At 40.2% G+C, this 25,177-nt stretch overlaps 2 protein-coding genes across 7 annotated transcripts in view; one reads left to right on the forward strand and one right to left on the reverse strand.

Annotated features, from left to right (window-relative positions):
• The window catches only part of LOC128691860 (monocarboxylate transporter 13-like), a 52,358-nt gene extending 33,830 nt beyond the window's left edge, over positions 1-18,528 (forward strand). For 5 of the 6 annotated variants that reach the window (XM_070100850.1, XM_070100851.1, XM_053780789.2 and 2 more), the window contains 4 exons: positions 2,066-2,454; positions 11,406-11,558; positions 15,255-15,512; positions 16,927-18,528. In XM_070100850.1, coding sequence (XP_069956951.1) covers positions 2,076-2,454; positions 11,406-11,558; positions 15,255-15,512; positions 16,927-18,128 — 1,992 coding nt within the window. In that variant the 5' untranslated portion in view covers positions 2,066-2,075 and the 3' untranslated portion in view covers positions 18,129-18,528. The remainder of the gene's footprint in view (positions 1-2,065; positions 2,455-11,405; positions 11,559-15,254; positions 15,513-16,926) is intronic. The other variant, XM_070100854.1, reaches the window with a different exon arrangement.
• Positions 18,529-18,538: 10 nt separating this feature from the next.
• LOC128691778 (treslin-like) overlaps positions 18,539-25,177 on the reverse strand; it is a 39,569-nt gene continuing 32,930 nt past the window's right edge. Inside the window, exon 14 of the mRNA XM_053780691.2 lies at positions 18,539-24,328. Coding sequence (XP_053636666.2) covers positions 20,061-24,328 — 4,268 coding nt within the window. The 3' untranslated portion in view covers positions 18,539-20,060. The remainder of the gene's footprint in view (positions 24,329-25,177) is intronic.

Here is a 25,177-nt window from a genome sequence, read left to right on the forward strand (position 1 = left end):
TGGTGGTGTTTTATGTTTGTAGTGGGTGTGGGGGGGTAGTTGGTGTAGGGGGTAGTGGTTGTGATGGTAGGGGTTGTGGGTGTAGTGGTTGTGGCGGTAGGGGTTGTGGGTGTAGTGGTTGTGGCGGTAGGGGTGGTGGGTGTAGTGGTTGTGGCGGTAGGGGTTGTGGGTGTAGTGGTTGTGGCGGTAGGGGTTGTGGGTGTAGTGGTTGTGGGTGTAGTGGTTGTGGGGGGTAGTGGTTGTGGGGGGGTAGTGGTTGTGGGGGGTAGTGGTTGTGGGGGGTAGTGGTTGTGGGGGGTAGTGGTTGTGGGGGGTAGTATTGTGGGGGGTAGTGGTTGTGGGGGTAGTGGGTTTGGGGGGTAGTGGTTGTGGGGGGTAGTGGTTGTGGGGGGTAGTGGTTGTGGGGGGTAGTGGTTGTGGGGGGTAGTGGTTGTGGGGGGTAGTGGTTGTGGGAATGGGGGCTGTTGGGGATTGAGGTAGTAATGGGAGGGAGGAGCAAAAGAGGGAGAGAAAGGGAGGAGAGGAAGGAGGAAGGGGAGAGGAAGGAGGAAGGGGAGAGGAGGAACTGTATTAAGGAATAACTAGTACCTGACCTAGTACACTAGTACCTGACCTAGTACAAGTAACATTAACTAGGTAACTTGTGTACATAATCTCTCTCTTTTCCAATGTGCTTAAGATAAGCTTAATGTTGGAGTACAATGTACCAGGCAGCTATCTTATCTTGTCTTACTTGCTCCATGTGACTAGTGGAAGGTCACTACAACCGTAGGTCAACTAACAATGTGTTGATTTATTATCATCATATTTATGGGTAAGCTCTAAACCTGTAGGAGTCTGACAGCCCATAAGGAATGGAGAAACCTCCATTATGCCTAGATTATGCAGCTCAGTTCTGGTCTCCATATTACAGAATGAACATAAATTCGTTAGAAAACATTCAGCGTAGAATGACTAAATTAATACATAGCATTAGAAATCTTCCTTATGAAGAAAGATTGAAGACTTAAATTACATTCACTTGTTAGACGAAGAATGAGGGGAGACCTGATCCAAGTGTATAAGTGGAAGATGGGTATTAATAAAGGGGATATTAATAAGGTCTTGAGGATATCTCTCCAAGTGAGAACCCGCAGTAATGGATTTAAATTGGACAAGTTTAGATTTAGAAAGGACATAGGAAAGTATTGGTTTGGAAATAGGGTAGTTGATGAGTGGAACAGTCTACCTAGTTGGGTTATTGAGGCTGGGACTTTGGGTAGTTTCAAATATAGGTTGGATAAATATATGAGTGAGAGGGGTTGGATTTCAGTTAGTTCCAGACTTTGGAACATAACTTCTCCAGATTGAGACACTTTCAAACCATTCATCATAACTTCTCCAGGCTGAGGGACTGACAACCTCAAATTCTACGACTTCAAGGGTGATGGACTGATTACATCGTCTTCACATCTCTACTGCTCCTGCCTACTTTCTGTACTCGACTGAAGAAGCCTACTGTGTAGGCGAAACGTTTCGGAATAAAGTTGCCTAAATGTTGCCTATGTGTCTTATCTACCATTTGAGTGGGACTTGTAAATGAGTGGATAGAGTTATCAGTTTCTTTTCTTAGGTAGCATTGAAAATTAGGTTGGGCAAATGTTTTGTTAGTGAGATGGATTGTAAAGGACCTGCCTAGTATGGGCCAACAGGCCTGCTGCAGTGATCCTCCTTTCTTATGTTGTTTTTGATCCAGGACAGGATATCTCTAATGACTTTGATCAAGTCCTTCACTAGCATTAAGGTACTGCCTTTGAAGAGCTGTGGATATAAGAACTTAAGAATAGAGGAACACTGCAGTAGGCCTACTGGCCCATACAAGGCAAGTCCTTCTCAATACCAATCATTCCCACCCACCTATCTGTCCAACCTTTCCCCAAAGCTGCCCATAAATTTGCTTCAGTACCTCTGTTCACTAACTGGTGTCTGCCAGTCTCTTGAAATGTACTAATTTAACTTAAATATAATGTATCAATCTCTGATATTCTATTAAATAAACACTGATGCCTGTGTTACCCCTCTCCAGGTGGCTTCAGATGTCATCACACACTGTGCTGGAGGCTGCAACACAGGAGAATATACAAGAGGATCACCCACACAACCTGGAGGCTACTCTCATATATTCCTCCACCCCTTACCTCACACTTACCTCCACCCTAACAACTCCCACACCAAGCCTCTCATATGCCCCTGCCCCCAACCTCACACATGCTCAAAATCACCAACTCACACATACCTCTAATCTCACATACACTTCCACACCCACTCTAGCACATACTTTCATGGACAGTCTTACACACACTTCCATGCCTACTCTCACACATGCCTCTAGTTTTGTGCATGCTTCTTCTCCTTCCTTCAGGCAAGAATATGTTTCAGAATCTACAAATCCCCAAGTCAACAAATCTCAAAATGGTAGGCTTATTATTATTATGATTATTACTATTATTATGTATAGCCTACTCATCATTATCAAGGCTCATCACTTTTCCCTATAACAAGACGACTTGAGATTTTCCAAGTGTTTTCCTAATAACCAATGTAAACAATTAAATTTTCGTCACTGTAGGGAGTTCTCTGCATTCTTATCAACTGTTTCTTTTTACTTCAAGTTCTAAAACCACTCAAACTGTTTTGTAAACTGATTGCACTGCCTCAGTGCTCAGTAAAAATCAACAAGTTCAATGACTCCACCACTGTCTTAGCCTTGCATGTATTTAGTAAATATATGAAGAGACAGCAACACAGACAGTGTATACTTAGTCAGCAAGTCACAGTAATTGCTAGAAATTTACATCACAATAATGTTGCATTACCTTCAGAGTGAACCACTCAACCCAAAGTGTTCATTTGCACATGGAAAAATTGGAGGCAATCAGGTTTGATCCAAGTAAAGGGAGATTAGGGCAAATTCCTTGAAGCAAGAGCCCTTCACCAACTTCAAATGACTTCCCTTGAGGGAAGACTGAACAGAGACACGTATTCATCTCACTGACATCAAAACTACACACACAGCAGATGACTGTCCCTCAAAGTACTGTAACTGTAATGACACTAACTGTCCAAGGCAGTACACACCAACCAGATACTTGTGGCCTTTGTTTCAACTAAAAAACTAGATATGAATCTGTGAATCTGAACCAGGATGCCCTCTCTTGAGCAACTTTACCAGCAGCTGAGAGAAGAGCTCAGAGTTGCTAAGCTGGAGATACGGCGATTAACGGAGGAGAACAAGAGGATTCGTAGTAATCCTCCTGTTGTGAGTCCCCAGGTTAAGAGGGGAGCTTGGTCAGTGGCCGGGCAACATGGAACCAAGCTGAGGATCAAGAAAACGGTTGGAGAGGCAGAAACAATGAGAAACTAGAAGACTACTGTGGAAACTTCCAACCCATTCTCGGTGCTACCTGACGAATGTGAGTGTTCTACTGGGAATGCCACAACGAGCACCAAGGAAGCATGGCAGACGTGAGTGAGGCATCCCTAGAAACCCCAACGAAGACCATCGAGAACGTCTTGACGAATTCCAAAAGCGGTGTAATGCCACCTGACGAATGTGAGTCGACTACTGGGAGCATCACGACGGACAACACCAAGGAAGGTAAAAACATTGTTGTTGTTGGGGATAGCCAGATTAGGTACATGGATAGGGCATTCTGCTTGAAGGATAGGAGTAGGAGGCAGAGTGTGTGTTTTCCTGGGGCTGGGATGAAGGATATTGTTAGCCATCTGGATGACATCATGAGAGGTAATGGAAGCAATCTTATTATCTGTCTCAGTGCTGGAGGCAACGATGTTAGCAGACGTAGGAATGAGGACCTGATTAGCAGGTATAGGTTAGCAATAGAGATAATTAGGAGGAAGGGTGGGAAACCTGTCATTTGTGGCATTTTGCCAAGGAGAGGAGTTGGAAATGAATGGTTGTCCAGAGCAATTGGTGTCAATTGCTGGCTGGACAAATACTGTAAGGAAAATGCAGTAACATTCATTGACAACTGGGACCTCTTCTATGGCAGAAATGACATGTATGCCAGGGATGGGGTTCACTTATCTAGGTGTGGGGTGGGAGCACTGGCCAACGCAGTGGAGGGAGCTGTTAGGTCTTTAAACTAGGAATAGTTAGTGGTATGGGTTTTGGCGGGAAAACAGTGAAGTCGCAGTGTAGTAATATGAGTACTAGGAGAACTAGTAATAGGCAAAATGAGGTGGATATTGGAAAGCCAGTGGCACTAATTGACAAGGACAGTAATATGTTTAGTGGAATAACAGAAAGGAGCAGGAAGGGTAAAGAGAGAGGAGGATATTAATAAGGTCTTGAGGATATCTCTCCAAGAGAGAACTCACAGTAATGGATTTAAATTAGATAAGTTTAGATTTAGAAAGGACATAGGAAAGTATTGGTTTGGAAATAGGGTAGTTGATGAGTGGAACAGTCTACCTAGTTGGGTTATTGAGGCTAGGACTTTGGGTAGTTTCAAATTTAGGTTGGATAAATACACGAGTGAGAGGGGTTGGATTTGAGTGGGACTTGCACATCAGAGCTTATTTCTTGGGTAGCATTGAGGGTTGGGTTGGGCAAATGTTTTGTTGGTGGGATGAATTGTAAAGGACCTGCCTAGTATGGGCCAACAAGCCAGCTGCAGTGTTCCTCCTTTCTTATGTTCTTATGAAATTTGCCATGATTGACCTTGTCATTATTATTATTATTACAATCAGAACTAGTGCCAAGCCCACAAAGGTCATACAGTGCTGAACCCTGTCAATAAATACTTCCCTCTTTCCTGATAAACAAACCACCATCAGTAACTAAACGGTATAATCTTACTTTGTCTGAGAAGTTCATCTTCACAAGGTAGGTTGTAGTGCTGGCTCGCTCCTTGTGGTTTCCTGTAACCTGTGACGACCATACATGATCCTGGCTTGCTCCTTGTAGTTTCCTGTAACCTGTGATGACCGTACACGACCCTGAAAAACAAAACAGTTAACCCCCTCACTGTTTAATATGATTTAGTTAAGTGGTTGCCTGATGCAAGTTACAGTTGTAAATTATGCCATACTGTACTAGTAACTATATATTGATCCACATTAAGGTAATGCATTAATTTATAAATATTTATCATAAAGGCATTCGGCACTTACTGCCAGTTCTTACTCAATACAAGTAGTTTTCTCTCACAATATAACTCAGTAATAATGGCAAAATTACTGACAAAATGTTAGGCAAATGGACTCAAACACTAGTTGCACCTGTGTCCATTTATGTAACAATACAACTAGTGTCTTCTTAACAAACCATTTTTAACTACACCATTCTAATTATTAGTCAATTACTAAAATTAAAAGTTACTGTACTTAAACCTAGGTATTCATGGTAGGTAGAGCACTTACCAGAGTCACAGGACTTCTGAAGTGTGGGCACTGACGTGCAATGTCAACTGGAGATAAATTAGACACATGTGCAACTCTTGGGTATCTTTATTGAGGAAACGTTTCGCCACACAGTGGCTTCATCAGTCCATACAAAGGAGAATCTTGAAGAACAGGAGGAGAATGAGGTAATCAGTCCCTCAACCTTGAGTCGATGTGGTCAGTCCATCAATCTTGAATAGAATACGGCATACGTGCTGAGAAGGAGCTTATAAACCGTTGGCAGGAGAGGTGAAGCAGTCATAGGTCATGTAACATTTGCAACCTCATTCTCCTCCTGTTCTTCAAGATTCTCCTTTGTATGGACTGATGAAGCCACTGTGTGGCGAAACGTTTCCTCAATAAAGATACCCAAGAGTTGCACATGTGTCTAATTTATCAACATGTCGGTTCTCTGAACCATTCATCTACAAACCTGTCAGACACTGCAACTTCTTGGGATCTTAATACTTGGGAATTCTTCGCTTGCCTAATTCTTGGGCACGACCTACTTCAACATTGAACAAATGTTACATGACCTATGACTGCTTCACCTCTCCTGCCATACGGTTTATAAGCTCCTTCTCAGCACGTATGCCGTATTCTATTCAAGATTGATGGACTGACCACATCGACTCAAGGTTGAGGGACTGATTACCTCATTCTCCTCCTGTTCTTCAAGATTCTCCTTTGTATAGACTGATGAAGCCACTGTGTGGCGAAACGTTTCCTCAATAAAGATACCCAAGAGTTGCACATGTTGTGCAAGAAAGGTATAAATATACCTTTCTTGCACAACTTGTCAGACACTGCAACATCATGGAATCTTGGTTCAGAGGACATCTACAAGACCTTCACGGCTGCTGCAACTAACCCATCTCTTTGGGAAGGACCTACTTCCACTGGGGAATCCCGCCTACCAGTGACTTTGCCCTCGTCTGCTGCCCGTCCCTATCCACTGACGCCTATATAAACCGCCAGTCTTCTTGTCTTTGCTCCAGATTCTCCTCCACCACGATGCTGTGAACACTAACTCCAAGGCCGAGGGACTGATTACCTCATCTTTTGTATATAGTTCTACTGTCTTCCTATTATGTCCTAGAATCTGTATTGATAAAGCCACTGGATGGCGAAACGTCTACTACAATAAAGATATCCAGATGTTGCACATGTGTCTTAACTTTCAGTTGCACATGTGTCTAATTTATCAACATGTCGGTTCTCTGAACCATTCATCTACAAAACTGGAGATAAAGAGAGAACTTTCAGGTACTACTGTACAATACACACGTAGTTACATCGACCATGATAAAAGTGTTACAGGCGATTGTTAAATGCTTGCATAGTGCTAATGGAGGTCCTGATGAATCACAGTAGTAATACTGGCCATAAGTAAGAAGTTACATCAGCCAGTTCACTCTCAACTTGTAAAAGAACATAAGAAAGGAGGAACACTGCAGCAGGCCTACTGGCCCATACTTGGCAAATCCTTGTCAAACCCAAACCTACTAAAAAATATTCCCAAACCCATTGTCAGTACAGTTCATTAATTTTGTCATTCTTCTCTGAATGTTCTCCAATGAATATACATTGTTTATTATGGCGACCAAAACATAGCTGCATAACCTAAGTGAGGCCTTACTAGTGGTGCATACAGATGTAAAATAACTTTTGCACTCCTATTTTTTTTTTCCAACAAGTCGGCCGTCTCCCACCGAGGCAGGGTGACCCAAAAAGAAAGAAAATCCCCAAAAAGAAAATACTTTCATCATCATTCAACACTTTCACCTGACTCACACATAATCACTGTTTTTGCAGAGGTGCCCAGAATACAACAGCTTAGAAGTATATATGTATAAAAAATATACAATATATCCCTCCAAACTGCCAATATTCCAAACCCCTCCTTTAAGAGTGCAGGCATTGTACTTCCCATTTCCAGAACTCAAGTCCGGTTATAAAATAACCGGTTTCCCTGAATCCCTTCACTAAATACAGTGGGCCCCCGGTTTACGATATTATTTCATTCCAGAAGTATGTTCAGGTGCCAGTACTGACCGAATTTGTTCCCATAAGGAATATTGTGAATTACAGTGGAACCTCAAATATCGAACTTTCTTCAGTCCAGAAGGCTGTTCGAGTGCCTTTACCGAATGAATTTATTCCCATCAGGAATAATGTAAATTAGATTAGTCCATTTCCGACCCTCAAAAATACACTTATAAAAGCACTTACAAAAATACACTTATATAATTGGTTGTGTTGGGAGCAGTTCGATTTTTGAGGTTCCACTGTAAATTAGTCCATTTCAGATCCCCAAACATACACATACAAACGCACTTACATAAATACACTTACATAATTGGTCGCATTGGGAGCTGATCGTAAACCTGGGGTTCACTGTATTTTTTTTTTTTTCAACAAGTTGGCCGTCTCCCACCGAGGCAGGGTGACCCAAAAAAGAAAGAAAATCCCCAAAAAGAAAATACTTTCATCATCATTCAACACTTTCACCACACTCACACATTATCACTGTTTTTGCAGAGGTGCTCAGAATACAACAGCTTAGAAGCATATACGTACGTATAAAGATACACAACATATCCCTCCAAACTGCAAATATCCTAAACCCCTCCTTTAAAGCGCAGGCATTATACTTCCCATTTCCAGGACTCAAGTCCGACTATATGAAAATAACTGGTTTCCCTGAATCCCTTCACTAAATATTACCCTGCTCACACTCCAACAGATCGTCAGGTCCCAAGTACCATTCGTCTCCATTCACTCCTATCCAACACGCTCATGCACGCTTGCTGGAAGTCCAAGCCCCTCGCCCACAAAACCTCCTTTACCCCCTCTCTCCAACCCTTTCGAGGACGACCCCTACCCCTCCTTCCTTCCCCTATAGATTTATATGCTTTCCATGTCATTCTACTTTGATCCATTCTCTCTAAATGACCAAACCACCTCAACACCCCCCTCTTCTGCCCTCTGACTAATGCTTTTATTAACTCCACACCTTTTCCTAATTTCCACACTCCGAATTTTCTGCATAATATTTACACCACACATTGCCCGTAGACAGGACATCACTGCCTCCAACCGTCTCCTCGCTGCTGCATTTACCACCCAAGCTTCACATCCATATAAGAGTGTTGGTACTACTATACTTTCATACATTCCCTTCTTTGCCTCCATAGATAACGTTTTTTGACTCCACATATACCTCTACGCACCACTCGCCTTTTTTCCCTCATCAATTCTATGATTAATCTCATCCTTCATAAATCCATCCGCCGACACGTCAACTCCCACGTATCTGAAAACATTCACTTCTTCCATACTCCTCCTCCCCAATTTGATATCCAATTTTTCTTTATCTAAATCATTTGATACCCTCATCACCTTACTCTTTTCTATGTTCACTTTCAACTTTCTACCTTTACACACATTCCCAAACTCATCCACTAACCTTTGCAATTTTTCTTTAGAATCTCCCATAAGCACAGTATCATCAGCAAAAAGTAACTGTGTTAATTCCCATTTTGAATTTGATTCCCCATAATTTAATCCCACCCCTCTCCTGAACACCCTAGCATTTACTTCTTTTACAACCCCATCTATAAATATATTAAACAATCATGGTGACATTACACATCCCTGTCTAAGACCTACTTTTACCGGGAAGTATTCTCCCTCTCTTCTACACACCCTAACCTGAGCCTCACTATCCTCATAAAAACTCTTAACAGCATTTAGTAACTTACCACCTATTCCATATACTTGCAACATCTGCCACATTGCTCCTCTATCCACTCTATCATATGCCTTTTCTAAATCCATAAATGCAATAAAAACTTCCCTACCTTTATCTAAATACTGTTCACATATATGCTTCAATGTAAACACCTGATCTACACATCCCCTACCCACTCTGAAGCCTCCCTGCTCATCCGCAATCCTACATTCTGTCTTACCTCTAATTCTTTCAATTATAACCCTACCGTATACTTTTCCTGGTATACTCAGTAAGCTTGTTCCTCTATAATTTTTACAATCTCTTTTGTCCCCTTTCCCTTTATATAAAGGGACTATACATGCTCTCCACCAATCCCTAGGTACCTTCCCCTCTTTCATACATTTATTAAACAAAAGTACCAACCACTCCAACACTATATCCCCCCCTGCTTTTAACATTTCTGTCATGATCCCGTCAGTACCAGCTGCTTTACCCCCTTTCATTCTACGTAATGCCTCACATACCTCCACCACACTTACATTCTGCTCTTCTTCACTCCTAAAAGATGGTATACCTCCCTGTCCAGTGCATGAAATTACGGCCTCCCTTTCTTCCTCAACATTTAAAAGTTCCTCAAAATATTCTCGCCATCCACTCTATATGTATAAAAAATACACAATATATCCCTCCAAACTGCCAATATCCCAAACCCCTCCTTTAGAGTGCAGGCATTGTACTTCCCATTTCGAGGACTCAAGTCCAGTTATAAAATAACCAGTTTCCCTGAATCCCTTCACTAAATATTACCCTACTCTTGTACTTCTTTATTTCTTGCATTATAATCATTTGTGAATGCAAGAAATGAATTATTTGCATTCTTACTCAAGTAAAAATCAAACAAGAAATTACTCAAAAGTAAAAATAGCATGGGAGGAAAGATCTTTAATTCTAATTTTTATATTTTATAATACAGTATCTGAACTGTGAGAACAATAGGCATACAGTTTAATTAATGCACAATTCCTGATGGGCAAAATAATTCCAATTAGAGTAGGCTGGTAATAAACATTAATGGCAGCAGGTATATGCTGTCAGCAAGATCACTCAAATATATTTGGTGAGCTAACTAATGTGTTGAGTTGTATAATTTACAAAACACCTGAATCATTTCATTATTCAGTGTTAACATAAAAAGCTGATACTGTTAGTAATTTTCTGCCAAGATTACCAATTTACAGATAAAATTTACTAGTCAATATCATTTCGTTGTTATTGTGGCTGACTTACCGTCATACTACAAATATAATCACAATACTGAACAATCAAAACAAGTTCACTAGTCATAATCCAAACCATATCAAAAATTATTTCCAAGTCACAGGCTAAAAATCATGGCAAATTCTGATGTAAGGGAAAATCTGTGTGGTATTAAGGTAGAAGTATGGGCGGTGTGATGTGAGTGAGACACTCACACTTTTCAAACCTTCCACCATAGCATGGTGAGGCACCATTGGGAGCTACCATAACTGGTGTGTGAACTGTGTTACCTAATGTGGGAAATCATATCTTGCAGATGGAAGTTGTATAAAATTTATGACAATTTCTCACAATGTAAAATGCAAAAGTTTTCTCTTATCTGTTTTTCTCATGTACATTGCTTCCATGATATTCTCCTGGTAGTTCCAATTAATGTTATATTAAGACTGTAACATTAGGATTATTATACAGCCTCTCCTCACTTAACGAGTTCTGTTTCTAAGACCACGTCGGTAAATGAATTCGTTGCTAAGTGAGGAGCATACTATAACGGTAGTGGGTTTGTGTCAGCCATCTTTGATATTGTTTCAATATCACCTTTGCACCATTTATAACATTTCTGGTATATTTTTAAATGTTTATACAGTAGTGTACTGTATATTGTAATAAACAGAATAGAGGAAATCAGCTCTAATATACTATATTATTTAGATATGCATACTGGTCAGAGAGCCTGTTTTAAATCCAGGTCATTGGTAAATGAGTACATCGCTAAGTGAGGAGAGGCTGTATCTGTAGGAATTGTACAGCACCAGGGGAATGAGATAATTAAATTTAATTCAAAAAGGGATCACTCCAGCTTCTTGAATCAATAGCCCTTTACTAGCAACAAAGTACTCCCATGAAGGGTGTAATGTTAGGAGACTTAACCATTAAGAAACTTGAAGTGTTGTGAAACTTGCAACAGAGGAGGAGGAAGACCCGTCGGAGAAATCGTGTCGGAGACGTGGTTACAGCTGCAGCTATAACGAGGGTGTGTGTGTGTGCAGCCCTGACGTAGATGGTGGGTGGGCCTGGGTGGTAGCAGTTGCTGCCTTCCTGCAGTTCTGCGTCTCCTCAGGTTAGTTACTTTCTTACTGCTTTAACAGGGAAATGATATACTTGAAGAGAATGGCAGGTAGGTAACTACATTTGATCCATGGAGTTAATAGCTTCAATTTCTTGGATCAAGAGCCCCTCAACAGTATCAAGGCACCCTTTCCTCACTAGTAAAAATACAGTGGACCCCCGGTCAACAATATTTTTTCATTCCAGAAGTATGTTCAGGTGCCAGTACTGACCGAATTTGTTCCCATAAGGAATATTGTGAAGTAGATTAGTCCATTTCAGACCCCCAAACATACACGTACAAACGCACTTACATAAATACACTTGTAATAAAGTTGGTATAATTACCGACAATATGTAAAGTAAAAGGACACAAGTGCAACTAATGTGACATTTTACTGTGGCAACGTTTCGCTCTCCAGGAGCTTTATCAAGCCATTACAAACAATACATGGACACAGAGGGTATATAAAGGCTCAGAGTGAGGTGCAATACTAGTGAGGTACCATTTCGATGTTCACTAGTGGTAGTAGTAGTAACAAAAATAATACAATATGGTAGAGCAATTAATTCGTACATGAGTAAAAGGATATAAAAGCTATTACTTGGGTAAAATAAAAATAGGTTGGACAAATATAGACTGGAAAGCGGCAGGTTGCTTCAGTGTTCACTCTCTGTAATGTGCTTTGTGTAGTATAACAGGAGAGACTATGTGATGGCAGGGTTTACTGTTTTCAGGAGGATTCTTGCTAAGACTTCGGAGATGGTGAAGCTGCCGTTGTTTTGTTAAATTGTATTCGAAACAGCAATCAGTGCTGATTCAAGGCACTTGCGTCTGCGGAAATTAGTTTCTTTGATCACTAATTGGGCGTCTCTGAATTTCATGAGATGATTGGTGGAATTTCGGTGTTGTACACAGGCGTTGTTCAAGTTGTCGTTCCTACATGCGTAAATGTGTTCATTGAGGCGGGTGTCGAGGTTTCTTGCTGTTTCACCTACGTAGGTCTTGTCACAGCCTCCACAGGGTATAGTGTAAACTCCTGCATTGACTGGTTCGTGGTGCTTGGGTTTTGTCCTGGTTAGATCCTTTATTGAAGTGCTAGAAGCGATGGCGACTCTGGCGTTAGCTTGTGAAAGTACTTTTGAGACGTTTAGTGCAACCTGGCTGTTGGGAAGAATTATAACTTTGTTGGGAGTGGTGTTGATGCGTGGAGAATTAATGATCTGAAGAGCTCTTTTCTTGCAGTCTTTGATGAAAAAAGGAGGAAATTGTAACTCAGTTAATGTTTGGTGAATGTATGTACATTCCTCGTCAAGAAACTCAGGACTACAAATTCAGTATGCTCTTAGGAAAAACCCAATGATGATGCCTCTTTTGGTCTTTGTATCTTGACTGGAATAGAAGTGTGTGAGATCATTTTTATTGGTAGGTTTCCGATAAACTTGAAATCTTAGGTTGTTGTCTACTTTGTGAATGAGGACGTCGAGGAAAGGTAGCTTGTCATTGGACTCTTCTTCTAGTGTAAACTGGATCGCCGGTTCAACTGCGTTGAGCCTTGCCTGAAGATTCCGTACATCAAAACGTTTGGGAGTTATTAGATTGATCATTCAAAAGGTGACCACAACACTAAAATGATGGACCTTTTGAATGATCAATCTACATACGAACCCATCAGCACTCAACAGTGGGAGACGCTCACAAAAGATTTTCTATACAAAACCAGACAAATACTCAAATGCACTAGAGAAGGGAAGAAACTTCTGTACTTATTACCAAGCAACCCTAAACCAGCACACATGTATGGTTTACCCAAGACCCATAAACACAATATTCCTCTCAGACCAATCACGTCAGGAATAGGCAGTGCTCCACACAAACTAGCCGGAGTTCTTGCCAAACATCTTTCCTGCCTTCTGGGGACCATCAGCCCCGCTCATCTTAAACACTCAGGCGACCTTCTCAACTGCATCCGAAACCTCTCCATCCGTAACAAGAAACTAAGCAGTTTGGATGTGACTTCCCTCTTCACAGAAGTACCTACCAAAAAAGCCATCGAGGTTCTACGACGTAAAGTCAATCAGGACCTTAATCTTCCTCTACCTCCCGGAGATTTTGTTGACAAAATCTTTCAATAACAAGCTCTATAAACAAACCTACGGCATGGGAATGGGGTCCCCCATCAGTGCCGTCCTAGCCAACTTATACATGGAACACCTAGAGTCCGAACACTTCGCCAACATCATCCCTTCAAGCGTCACTTGGTTACGTTACGTGGACGACGTCCTCGTAATAACTCCCAAACGTTTTGATGTACGGAATCTTCAGGCAAGGCTCAACGCAGTTGAACCGGCGATCCAGTTTACACTAGAAGAAGAGTCCAATGACAAGCTACCTTTCCTCGACGTCCTCATTCACAAAGTAGACAACAACCTAAGATTTCAAGTTTATCAGAAACCCACCAATAAAAATGATCTCACACACTTCTATTCCAGTCAAGATACAAAGACCAAAAGAGGCATCATCATTGGGGTTTTCCTAAGAGCATACCGAATTTGTAGTCCTGAGTTTCTTGACGAGGAATGTACATACATTCACCAAACATTCACTGAGTTACAATTTCCTCCTTTTTTCATCAAAGACTGCAAGAAAAGAGCTCTTCAGATCTTTAATTCTCCACGCATCAACACTGCTCCCAACAAAGTTATAATTCTTCCCAACAGCCAGGTTGCACTAAACGTCTCAAAAGTACTTTCACAAGCTAACACCAGAGTCGCCATCGCTTCTAGCACTTCAATAAAGGATCTAACCAGGACAAAACCCAAGCACCACGAACCAGTCAATGCAGGAGTTTACACTATACCCTGTGGAGGCTGACACAAGATCTACGTAGGTGAAACAGCAAGAAACCTCGACACCCGCCTCAATGAACACATTTACGCATGTAGGAATGACAACTTGAACAACGCCTGTGTACAACACCGAAATTCCACCAATCATCTCATGAAATTCAGAGACGCCCAATTAGTGATCAAAGAAACTAATTTCTGCAGACGCAAGTGCCTTGAATCAGCACTGATCGCTGTTTCGAATACAATTAAACAAAACAACGGCAGCTTCACCATCTCCGAAGTCTTAGCAAGAATCCTCCTGAAAACAATAAACCCTGCCATCACATAGTCTCTCTTGTTATACTACACAAAGCACATTACAGAGTGAACACTGAAACAACCTGCCGCTTTCCAGTCTATATTTGTCCAACCTATTTTTATTTTACCCAAGTACATGTAATAGCTTTTATATCCTTTTACTCATGTACGAATTAATTGCTCTACCATACTGTATTATTTTTGTTACTACTACTACTACCACTAGTGAACATCGAAATGGTACCTCACTAGTATTGCACCTCACTCAGAGCCTTTATATACCCTCTGTGTCCATGTATTGTTTGTAATGGCTTGATAAAGCTCCTGGAGAGCAAAACGTTGCCACAGTAAAATGTCACATTAGTTGCACTTGTGTCCTTTTACTTTACATAAATACACTTACATAATTGGTCGCATTGGGAGGTGATCGTTAAGCGGGGGTCCACTGTATGTACTTTAAAAACTTACCAGATTTATATCAGAATTGGAGGTCAGATGTTTAATGGTTATGAGTCAGAGGTAGAGTGGTGACTGACAACATTCCTCTCTCCCATTCTGCTAGGTATGTATTACTCCTTCAGTGTGTTTTTTGTTGAGCTGCTGCGAAACTTCGAGGAGACCAGGGCCAAGACTGGCTGGGTGTACTCTACCAACTCAGCTGTGCACATGTTTTGCGGGCCCCTGGGCGGGTGGCTTATTGGGCGCTGGGGTCCCCGCATTGCCGTCATGCTGGGAGGGCTCTTTGCTGGCCTTGGATACATCATGAGTGCTTTTGCTCCCAATCTCAATGTTATCTTCTTCACTTATGGCTTTGTCAATGGTAAGTTTATTGCAGACCTACTTTACTCACAGCTTACTGCATTTCAAGAATTTTTTTCATATATTGCAGAGCCAAGCAACAGATTCATTTTGCTCAAAAAAAAAAAAAAAAAAAAAAACCAGTTGGCCTTATGCAGTGCTAAAATGTTGACAAGAAACTGATCAGGATCAAGAAACATTAATCGTCTAAACATAGTCAAGGGAATCCCCTGCCCCACCAAAATCCATGGATTGTGCTTGTAGAGATAATGATCACTTAAGCACAATCCAAATTGACTGATATAGAGATTGGATGCACAGTACAGGCACTCCTCACTTAGCGACCAAGTTCCGTTCTGCAGTCACTTTTGAGAACACACTAGCTAACCCTTTTACAGTGAACTTCTTTGGTACTTCTTCCATTCTTTCCTCTGCCAAGTGCTGCTGTGCTTCCAACTCCATTAAATCTTCATTAGTCACCTCTCCCATGGCCAAAGTTCTCATACAGCGTACAATACTGACTGATAGCAGAGCTGGTCATAAGTCTTTGCAGTCATTTAACAGGTAGGTCATTAAGTGAGGAGTGTCTGTATTTATACTAAGATACACTATTCTGTACTGTGTAGTACTTGTAATACAAAAATATACTGTACATAATTAACATGTATTTGTTAAAAAGAACTTCTATTAATAAAGAAAAACTGTTTAATTATTCTTTCAGCAAACTTTTAGCTAAAAGAACAGAATATTAAAATGTACAGGGAGGAAGGGAGGGATTACATTCCTAGAGGTCCAGCATAATTCAAAACTGCAAATATAAAATTAAGTCATCAAAACACTTTTTTTTTTTTTTTTTTTTTCAGATTTTGTGCTTTACCGATCCTATACATATCTGTAACATATCACTCTGATCCTGTTAGTATTGACATTCATTAGAAATAATAACCAGAATAAAGAAAAATTTTTAGTATGAGAAAGCCACCGAGGTAGAAAAATGTTGGACACACTGACACTATACGCTGGTTGTACATGAAGAAAAATGATGGGTAATAATCTGTATTCGTGAATACAGAAGCACATGAATGTGTAGGTACAACTGTAATTATTAATATTAAAAAAGGCCAGTTACAGGTCAATCTTTATAAATCTTATAGATAAACATGTAAAAACTTTTCAGCAGAGGTAAATTCCACATGAATGAAAAATAAAATACAGAGAAATGTTTATGTTCTCCCTGCAGGATTAACCTGTTCATTGATCACTGTTTATGACCACATTGTCAATACAGAAGTAACCTGAATAACTGATAACGACAATTAACTCGATCATTGTGTAATGTACAATATGGAATGTTTGTAAAACAGATATTCAGAATATAACATTGCAAGCTATGGCATTACCATGACAAATGATGTAATACTACGTTGTTGTTACAGCTGTGGGGACAAGCCTCAACTTCTCTGGCTGGATCGTAGGTCTCGCCAGGTTCTGGAAGCGTCGTCATGCCCTTGTTGTTGGTGTGGCAATGTCTGGCTCGGGTTTTGGCGTCTTCGTGCTTGGGCCTCTCATGGAGACTATCGTCTCCAAGTATGGATGGCGAGGTGCTATGCTCATCTGTGCTGGAATGTCATTCAACTTCTCTGTCTTTGGGGCTACTATTTACAGTAGACTGAGACAGCCACCATTATCAAAGAAACATTGCCAAGATGACCAAGAATTAATGCTTGATGTGGAAGACTTGGGAAAGTCTGTGACTGGTTGTGACAGTGAAATTTGCATTGCCAAAGAAAGTTTGAACAGCAGCGAAACTGGTGCCCCTAATACCAAAATTTTAGCACAGAATCTTCCTTTGCCTTTAATAGCAATGGAAGGCAGCACGTGGTCACTAGCCCATCACAACACACACTCTTACCTTTACCGGCTACTACGTGATGGTGCATTAAGCTTCAAACGCCACATCAGAAACAATGACTCAAGCAAGCACCAGCAAGGCACTAATGCTCAAAGAGTAAAGATACAACAGTTGCTGAGTTCACCAACTTTCTGGTTGCTGGAAGCCTCCTGTTTCCTAAGCTTCATGGCCACCACCACGATGTATTCAGTCTTCCTGGATTGGACAGTGTGGGCCAGGTTGGCAGCTGCTTTCTCTGCAGCCCTAGCTGGCAGTGGAGCTGGCGACCTCCTGGGCCGGGTGCTGGCAGGAGCCATTGTGGGACGGGGATTGCCACCACTTTTACTATTCAGTGGTATACAAATCCTATTAGCTGTAACAATCGGTTGTGCATCAATTTCTAACACTCCCGGACAGCTGGTGACAGCCATGGTGGGAATGGGTGTTGCATGTGGATTACAGAGTGTTCTGTACGCTCTTATGCCTTCACAGCTAAGCTCTGGGGTAGAGGTGGGCCGTGTTCTTGGTTACCTACTATTTGTGACTGGAGCTGGAGCCTTGTTAGGACCTCCCATAGCTGGTGCTATTGTGGACTACACAGGGTCATATGCTCCTGTGTTGATCCTCTGTACAGCTGCCCCAGCCACTGCTGCTCTCCTGAATTACATTGCACATTACACCTCCAAGTCACTTAACTCACTCTCAGTGCCATCACCAGCACCTAAAACTCTGCCTCAAAATATTTAACATACAAAAAAAAAAAAGAACTGTATTCAAAGTATGAGAGATCTTATCACTGAAATAATTATATAATAGGGACATGCTTAAACTTGTTGAGGTTATATAGTTCCCAAGGAATGAGAGGTAATAAACTTTGGTCCAAGGGGAGACAAGCTTAAATTCCTTGGATCAAGGAATTTGGAGCCCTCCTCCAATATCACAAACAATACAATTGAAGTAGATACATAGTAAGTTATTAGTGGCACTCCTCTGCACCATGGGAAATTATTCCTTTACAAATCTCTATTATCCCATTTCCCATTAAGAAATTAACTGGATTACTAGGTTTTATCTTGAAGCCAAGCATGATGCTTAAAATTATTACATTTACAAAAAAAAAAAAAAAAAAAAAAAAAAAAAGACTAAACTCTCATAAAGATGCTTTAAGTCAGAGGTCGTTGCTCTGGTGCAGCTGGTGATACAGTGATGACAAAAGATCCTCCCTAGAGATGGGGGATGCAAAAGTAACTTGCTATACTTTTTGCCCTCAACTGTGTCCATATGTCTAACCTTGACAATATAATTTTAAAAGATTCTCTACCCAGAAATGTTCTAAGCTCCATGAAGCACGACTATAGCATGCTTGTGTCAGACAACAGTCACAGGTTGGGTAAAACTATAAACAACGGAATCAGTCCACCTGTGGATTCCCTAAGACATTGACCTTAAAATGCATTAACCTGAATAATGAGTTGGCAAAGGTATATGAGTTCAATGTCTTACCTCCCACCCTCCCTTAATGTCTTGCCCTTCCGTCCTTATGTTTGCCCTCAACACTAGTATCTCACTGTAAAATGTGCATGTTTTAAGGAGTCTGTATATCCAGTATAACAATGCTAGTTTATGATCTGATCATTCAGGACACTGAAGCTAGCAGAACAGACCAATATAAACACTACAGGCAAGTTGATCTAGAATGGATTCAAGGACCTTATCAAGGCCCCTCTTGAAAACAGTTAGGCGTCTGTCTGTAATTTCCCTTACGTTTTATAGTTTACCATTTGGTAGAGTAAAACATATACGTACAGTATTACAGCAAGATGTAAGAGTATGAGGGAGATGGTGCACCACCTCCGTCTTAACCACTATATCTGAAAAATACTAATACATAATTATAAAAGTTCTCCATGGGGAAGTGGAACAGAATTCTTCCTCTAAGTCATGTGTGTTGTAAGAGGCGACTAAAATGCCAGGAGCAATTCGCATTACTAAATTTAAAAAGAGAGACTTTCATTTTTTTTAAGGTCACCCTGCCTCGGTGGGATACGGTTGGGTTGTTGAAAAAAAACAAAAAATTATAAAAGTGAAGGATATAAGATAAAAGTTTTTTACACTATGCATTATGGATAAAAAGTTATTATTCCAATTTGAAAACATACAAATTAACACAGTGACAAATTAAAGCAAATTAAATGACTTCATATTCACACATTCTCATTAACTGAGACATGTTTATATATGGTATTTCACAATTACAGGAACACAGATGAAAATTGCACAACTAATATCTAAAACAATGTAAAATATTATATTGTACTGTATATGAAACCTCGTAAAATAACGATGCTAAAAACCCAAATTTACTTGCTATTCTACAAGAAAATAAAAATGTACAAAGATTTACAAATAAGTAACATTTCTAAAGGAACTGTTTATGTACATTTTAGGAAACTTAAAATAACAAAAGAAAATTCTGCACTTGATCATCATATTCTTGCTCTATCCCCCACACTTGCATTATTGGAAACAAATAGCACAGTTATCTACATACCACCATACACCCCTAGATTTTTTAACACATTACACAAACCCCTAGATATTATAATACACTACTGTACATACCACTATAAACTCCTACATTTTATAGCTTATACACTACTGAATCTCTGTACAATACTCTCAATCACTACTACTGTCCCAGCTTCTATATAATCTTCTACTGGATTTTAGTTTTATATTGGATTTTATGACGATGTCACTCATATTTGTGTCTTCCGGTAATTTATTGTTGAGGATTGGCGAGACTGAAAGGTGCACTAAACTGAGAAGACTTGGATTTGAAAGTTGTGTCTTTCTTTTGATACTGGAGTGGACTGGGGACGAGTTTGTTGGCATAACACTAGTTATAGAGTCTTTTACTAAGCACTTTTTCTCATTTGTCGAGCCTGAATTTCCCTTATTCATGGGTGACAGTTCAACACGCGGGCTCATTATTATGGAGTGTTTCCGCTTCTGCTTACGGATAAACGTCTTTAAAGTAGGCGAGCCGGTGTTGCTCTTTACTGACCATTCCTCTACATCTCTGTTGACTGATTGCTTACTGTGATGCTCTTCCTCTTCCAAATGTGGACAATTTTCAGAGCTGGTGTGAGCAGTAAAAGAATCAGTCAGCATTTTATTTATACTAATAATTTCTTTGCTTGGGCACTGAATAATTTTCAATGAATCAGTTTCTTTTTCTGGGGATAAAGTGATCAGTTTTTGAAAGTGTTCCGGTGATACACTGATGTTTTTGGACATGTGGCGAGTGAATCTATGAGGAGTTATGTAAGACTTGGGTTGTGTGTTGTTCTTCTTTGCAGCAGGAGTTGCAGATGTGCTACTGGAAGAGGAAACAAAACTGTAATTACAATTGGAAAACATACTTTCATTCTGACTCAGCTGTAACTTTATATCAGCATTGGAATTATCAGAACTACCAACTGAAGCATTAGTTTCTGTGACCTGATAATGTTCCCCACTTTTTGTAATCTTTAACTTAACTCCCTTTCGTTTTTTCTTCTTATTATTAACACATTTTTTCCCATTTGCATTAATCGTAGTCTCTTTTTCACTTTCATTCCTTGATTTTTTTATGAGATTGATGTCTGAGTTTCCATCCACAGCTCCCTTCACCTCAGAAATTTTTCTCTTGCCCCGTCTAGGTTTGATTATTTTCCAATCATTTGGAGTTTCTGGTCGCTTCTGAACTACATACTCTCCTTGAGGTCTGGTTGGTGTTGTCTCAGACAGAGGTAGTTGTTTGTGAACAGGAGAAAGGTACACATCAATTTTTTGCTGTTTATGCCTTTCGTCCGAAGAGGTGCCGCTTTCTGTTGAAAATCTGTGTTGCTTTCTACTATCTCCAGTTTTTCTTGTCCTATTCTCACCCTCCTCTGAAACCATTCCTAATTCACTTGATGTCAGCCTTGGTAAATTTTCAACATTTTTCAAAGGCAAGCTTTCTGGACTTTCATTTCTGGGTAATTTTTCAGGAGTTATGAAATCTGAGTCATCATCAAAAATTCTCTTTTTTTTACTTTTTGGTGTTAACCAACGTCTCTCAAAGTAAACATCCTCCTCAAAGTAGACATCCTCCTCAAAGTCATCATCACTACTAAGTTCACACATTGACTTGATTAACTTTCTACAACTTCTCTGGGTTCTGTGTGCATTAAGACGGCTTTCTGCCTTTATCCTCTCACTTCTTCTCCTTTCCGAATGCCTTCTTTTTTTTAAACTATATTGGTTAGTGGTCGTTCTTCTGTTTCTAACATTTTCCCAGACATTATCATCAGACTCGCTACTATCAAGACATTTTCCTTTAATGGATTTTGATTCATTACACTGCACAGTAGCATTAGACTCTATATTCAATGTAGCAGAGAAGGCAACAAGATCCTCCTGCTCAACATGTACTTTCTCTCCCACTCTCAATGCTTTCCTTGCAGCCTGGTCATGGACCAGGCCGTGGGGGCATTGACCCCTGTAACACCCTCCAGGCACACTGATATCTGCATCTCGGTCACATGAACTTTTAATTTCATTTGAGATTTTATCCCGAGAAGATTTTTTCAATTTCTGTTTGCTCTCTAGTGTGGCAGTTTTTGCATCAGTTACTTTGACGGGAAAATGTTTTAAATCTTCTACAGATATTGTTGCTTCTTCTTGTACATGTAACATATTTTTAGCGTCTTTTAAAGGTGATGATTCCTCTGCCACCCAGACACACACCATTTCATCAGCTCTGTGTTGCAATTCAGTTTCATTATCTTTTTCATATATTTTTTCCTGGGCTTTGTTTGTGTGTGTATCTTGATCTACCTGTCCTGTGTAATTCTTACCTATTTTGTCTGAAGCACTACTTTCTAGTTCTTTCACTTGCTTAACTTCTTCTGCAGTACTTGTTGGTATGTTAATTTTATTTTCTGGTACAACTGTCTCTGCTTTATAGATAACTAATTCCTTTTTCTCACTGGTTAATGTACTTTTTATCTCTTCATTTACTGACTGGCAGTCTCTCATAGGACTGATTGTGTTCACAGATGAATGATCTACAGTTGTCCCATCACCACTACCATCACTATCACCATCACCATCTCTAGCACAATTACCACCACTATCACCATCACTACCATTACCACCATTTGGCAACTGGAACTTGTTGTATACTGTTGTATTTTCTACATTACTTTTCTTGCTTAATACCCTGCTCATCCTTTCGATGTAAAATTTAATTTTTGAGTCTATAGGAATTTCAGGACTAACCGAACATTCTTTTACGTGTAAAGGATGCCAGTTATCCTTTGTAGGGGTTGTATGATCCTCCAAAGTGATGTCCGGGTGCATTTGAGATTCTTCTTCTTCTTCTGACAATGAGCTGCAAAAACCCTCACTTAAGTCACTAGTCCTTTTTGTGGGAGTGTGTCCAAGTTTCTTCTGCGGACTACAGCAAATCGAGTGCAAGCTACTGGCGAGGCTCAAATATGGCATGTCTGTGTCTTCACTTAATTCTAATGTACTGGTACCAGAGTCTGGATGAAAATTTAACCCAAACATAAGTGAATTCAACATTTCAACATCTTCTGGAGCAAGGTTTGGGACAAGTGAAAGATTTATACCAGAAAAATTGACAGAATTTTCTCCAGGTGTAATAGAAGCAGTGTCCATCTTCTGAGGGATGCTCTCTGATATTTCACTGATGGGATATGCATTCAAAATTGTGTTAAGTAATTCTACAGAAGCATTTGAAGGGCTCAGAATTCTCTTAGATGGAGATGGAAGCTCAAATTCACTTTCTGCACAAGAAATTTTATTACAATTGAAGGAAGAGTGTACAGAATGTCGACCCTTATTAGGAGTCTCGAGAACTACCTCAGACCCTAGTTCCACATCTTTGATGGGTGTTTTAGAAGGGCTGTTTATTCCATTTTTAACTACTGAACATAAGTTAAGACTTTTATTTATGGGTGTTGTGACTGGTGATTTCAATGGGGAAGGAATGCTTAAGAGTGATTTACATGGGGTTTTCACCAGACAAAGCCTCTTTAAGGGAGTTTTAACTGGTGTTTTCCCTGGAGTTTTTAAAATGCTTTTAGGTGTTTGGGGATTATTGGAGAGTGATCCATCTTTATTCCTAGGAGTCCAAGGATTAGTGGCAAGACAAACCTGTTTACTTGGGGTAAGAGTCGAACTGAATTTGACTCTCTTATTTGGAGTTAGTGCTGATAAACACAAATCTGAATCCGGCATAATCTCACAGACATCTTTAGAAGTACTCACACTTGAACAATTAAAGGCCTTATTTTCTGAACCTAATTTTTCTTTCTCATGGGGTGAAAATCCTGTGAAAGAGTGCATGTGATCATCTCTCTGTGAGCTGCATGCCGACACAGATCCTGGAGATTGCTCAAGTGCTACTTTTACTTTTGATGGTGTGCTGAGTGCCAAGACTTTCCGAACCCTTTTGATTGGACTTCTAACATCTAATTCGGCAGACATTGATGCATAACCTCTGGCTGTTACATCTGAATAAGGTTCCTTTGAGAGAGAGACATTGTCATGTGCTTTCTTCACTTCAATGCTTTTACTTTCATCAAGACCATAATCTAATATTCTCTCTGGGGCTGAACCAGTGTTCTTACTTTCCCCAATCTGAGTAGAGATTTGCTGGGATGGATTGCACTGAGTGGACGGCAATATCTGAGAAAAGATGAAACTAGCGTCAGCCACACTCTGAGTGGTACTCAAATCTAAACTACGTCGGTCTGAGTGTCCCCTGATGCGATCTGCGAGGAGCCGGGTCTTAGCACGCTCCCAATTACGAGAGCGAGCACCAGAGTAGAAGGTGTTCCTCTGGGTGATGGTCAAGCTGGCTCGTAGCCGACGAGGTGTTGTTTTGCAGAGTCCTGTGGAGTTAATATATTTTTAAATTTGCAAACCTTGAAATATTATACTTACAAAACAATAAAATATTAACAGTAATTAATAATAATACATAATCATAAATAAACCCCATATTCAGATTAACTAGGATCAAACCCATTTTATTCCTAAAACAGCACAAATGATAAACAACATACAGTGGTACCTCGAATTTCGAACAGGTCCCAACTCGAACAATTATGTAAGTGTATTTTTGTAAGTGCTTTTGTGAGTGTATTTTTGGGGGTCTGAAACAGACTAATCTAATTTACAGTATTCCTTATGGGAACAAATTCATTTGGTAACGGCACTCGAACAGCCTTCTGGAACGAATTATGGCCGAAATCCGAGGTACCACTGTACCTGCATATATTGTATTTTAATATTAAAATCACATTCAAAATGTCATAAGTATAAATAATTAATTCAAGTACAGTAGTAACAAAGTAGAAGTGATGCAAGGAGGGAAGAGTATATGGAGAAAAAGAGAGAGGTTAAGAGAGTGGTGAAGCAATGTAAAAAGAGAGCAAATGAGAGAGTGGGTGAGATGTTATCAACAAATTTTGTTGAAAATAAGAAAAAGTTTTGGAGTGAGATTAACAAATTAAGAAAGCCTAGAGAACAAATGGATTTGTCAGTTAAAAATAGGAGAGGAGAGTTATTAAATGGAGAGTTAGAGGTTTGTAGGTAAGACACAAAGGCAACAGTTAGGCAACTTTATTCCGAAACGTTTCGCCTACACAGTAGGCTTCTTCAGTCGAATACAGAAAGTAGGCAGGAACAGTAGAGAAGACGATGTAATCAGTCCATCACCCTTCAAGTCGTAGAATTTG

The sequence above is a fragment of the Cherax quadricarinatus genome, chromosome 75 (genome assembly GCF_038502225.1).
Source record: "Cherax quadricarinatus isolate ZL_2023a chromosome 75, ASM3850222v1, whole genome shotgun sequence".
Taxonomy (NCBI): domain Eukaryota; kingdom Metazoa; phylum Arthropoda; class Malacostraca; order Decapoda; family Parastacidae; genus Cherax; species Cherax quadricarinatus.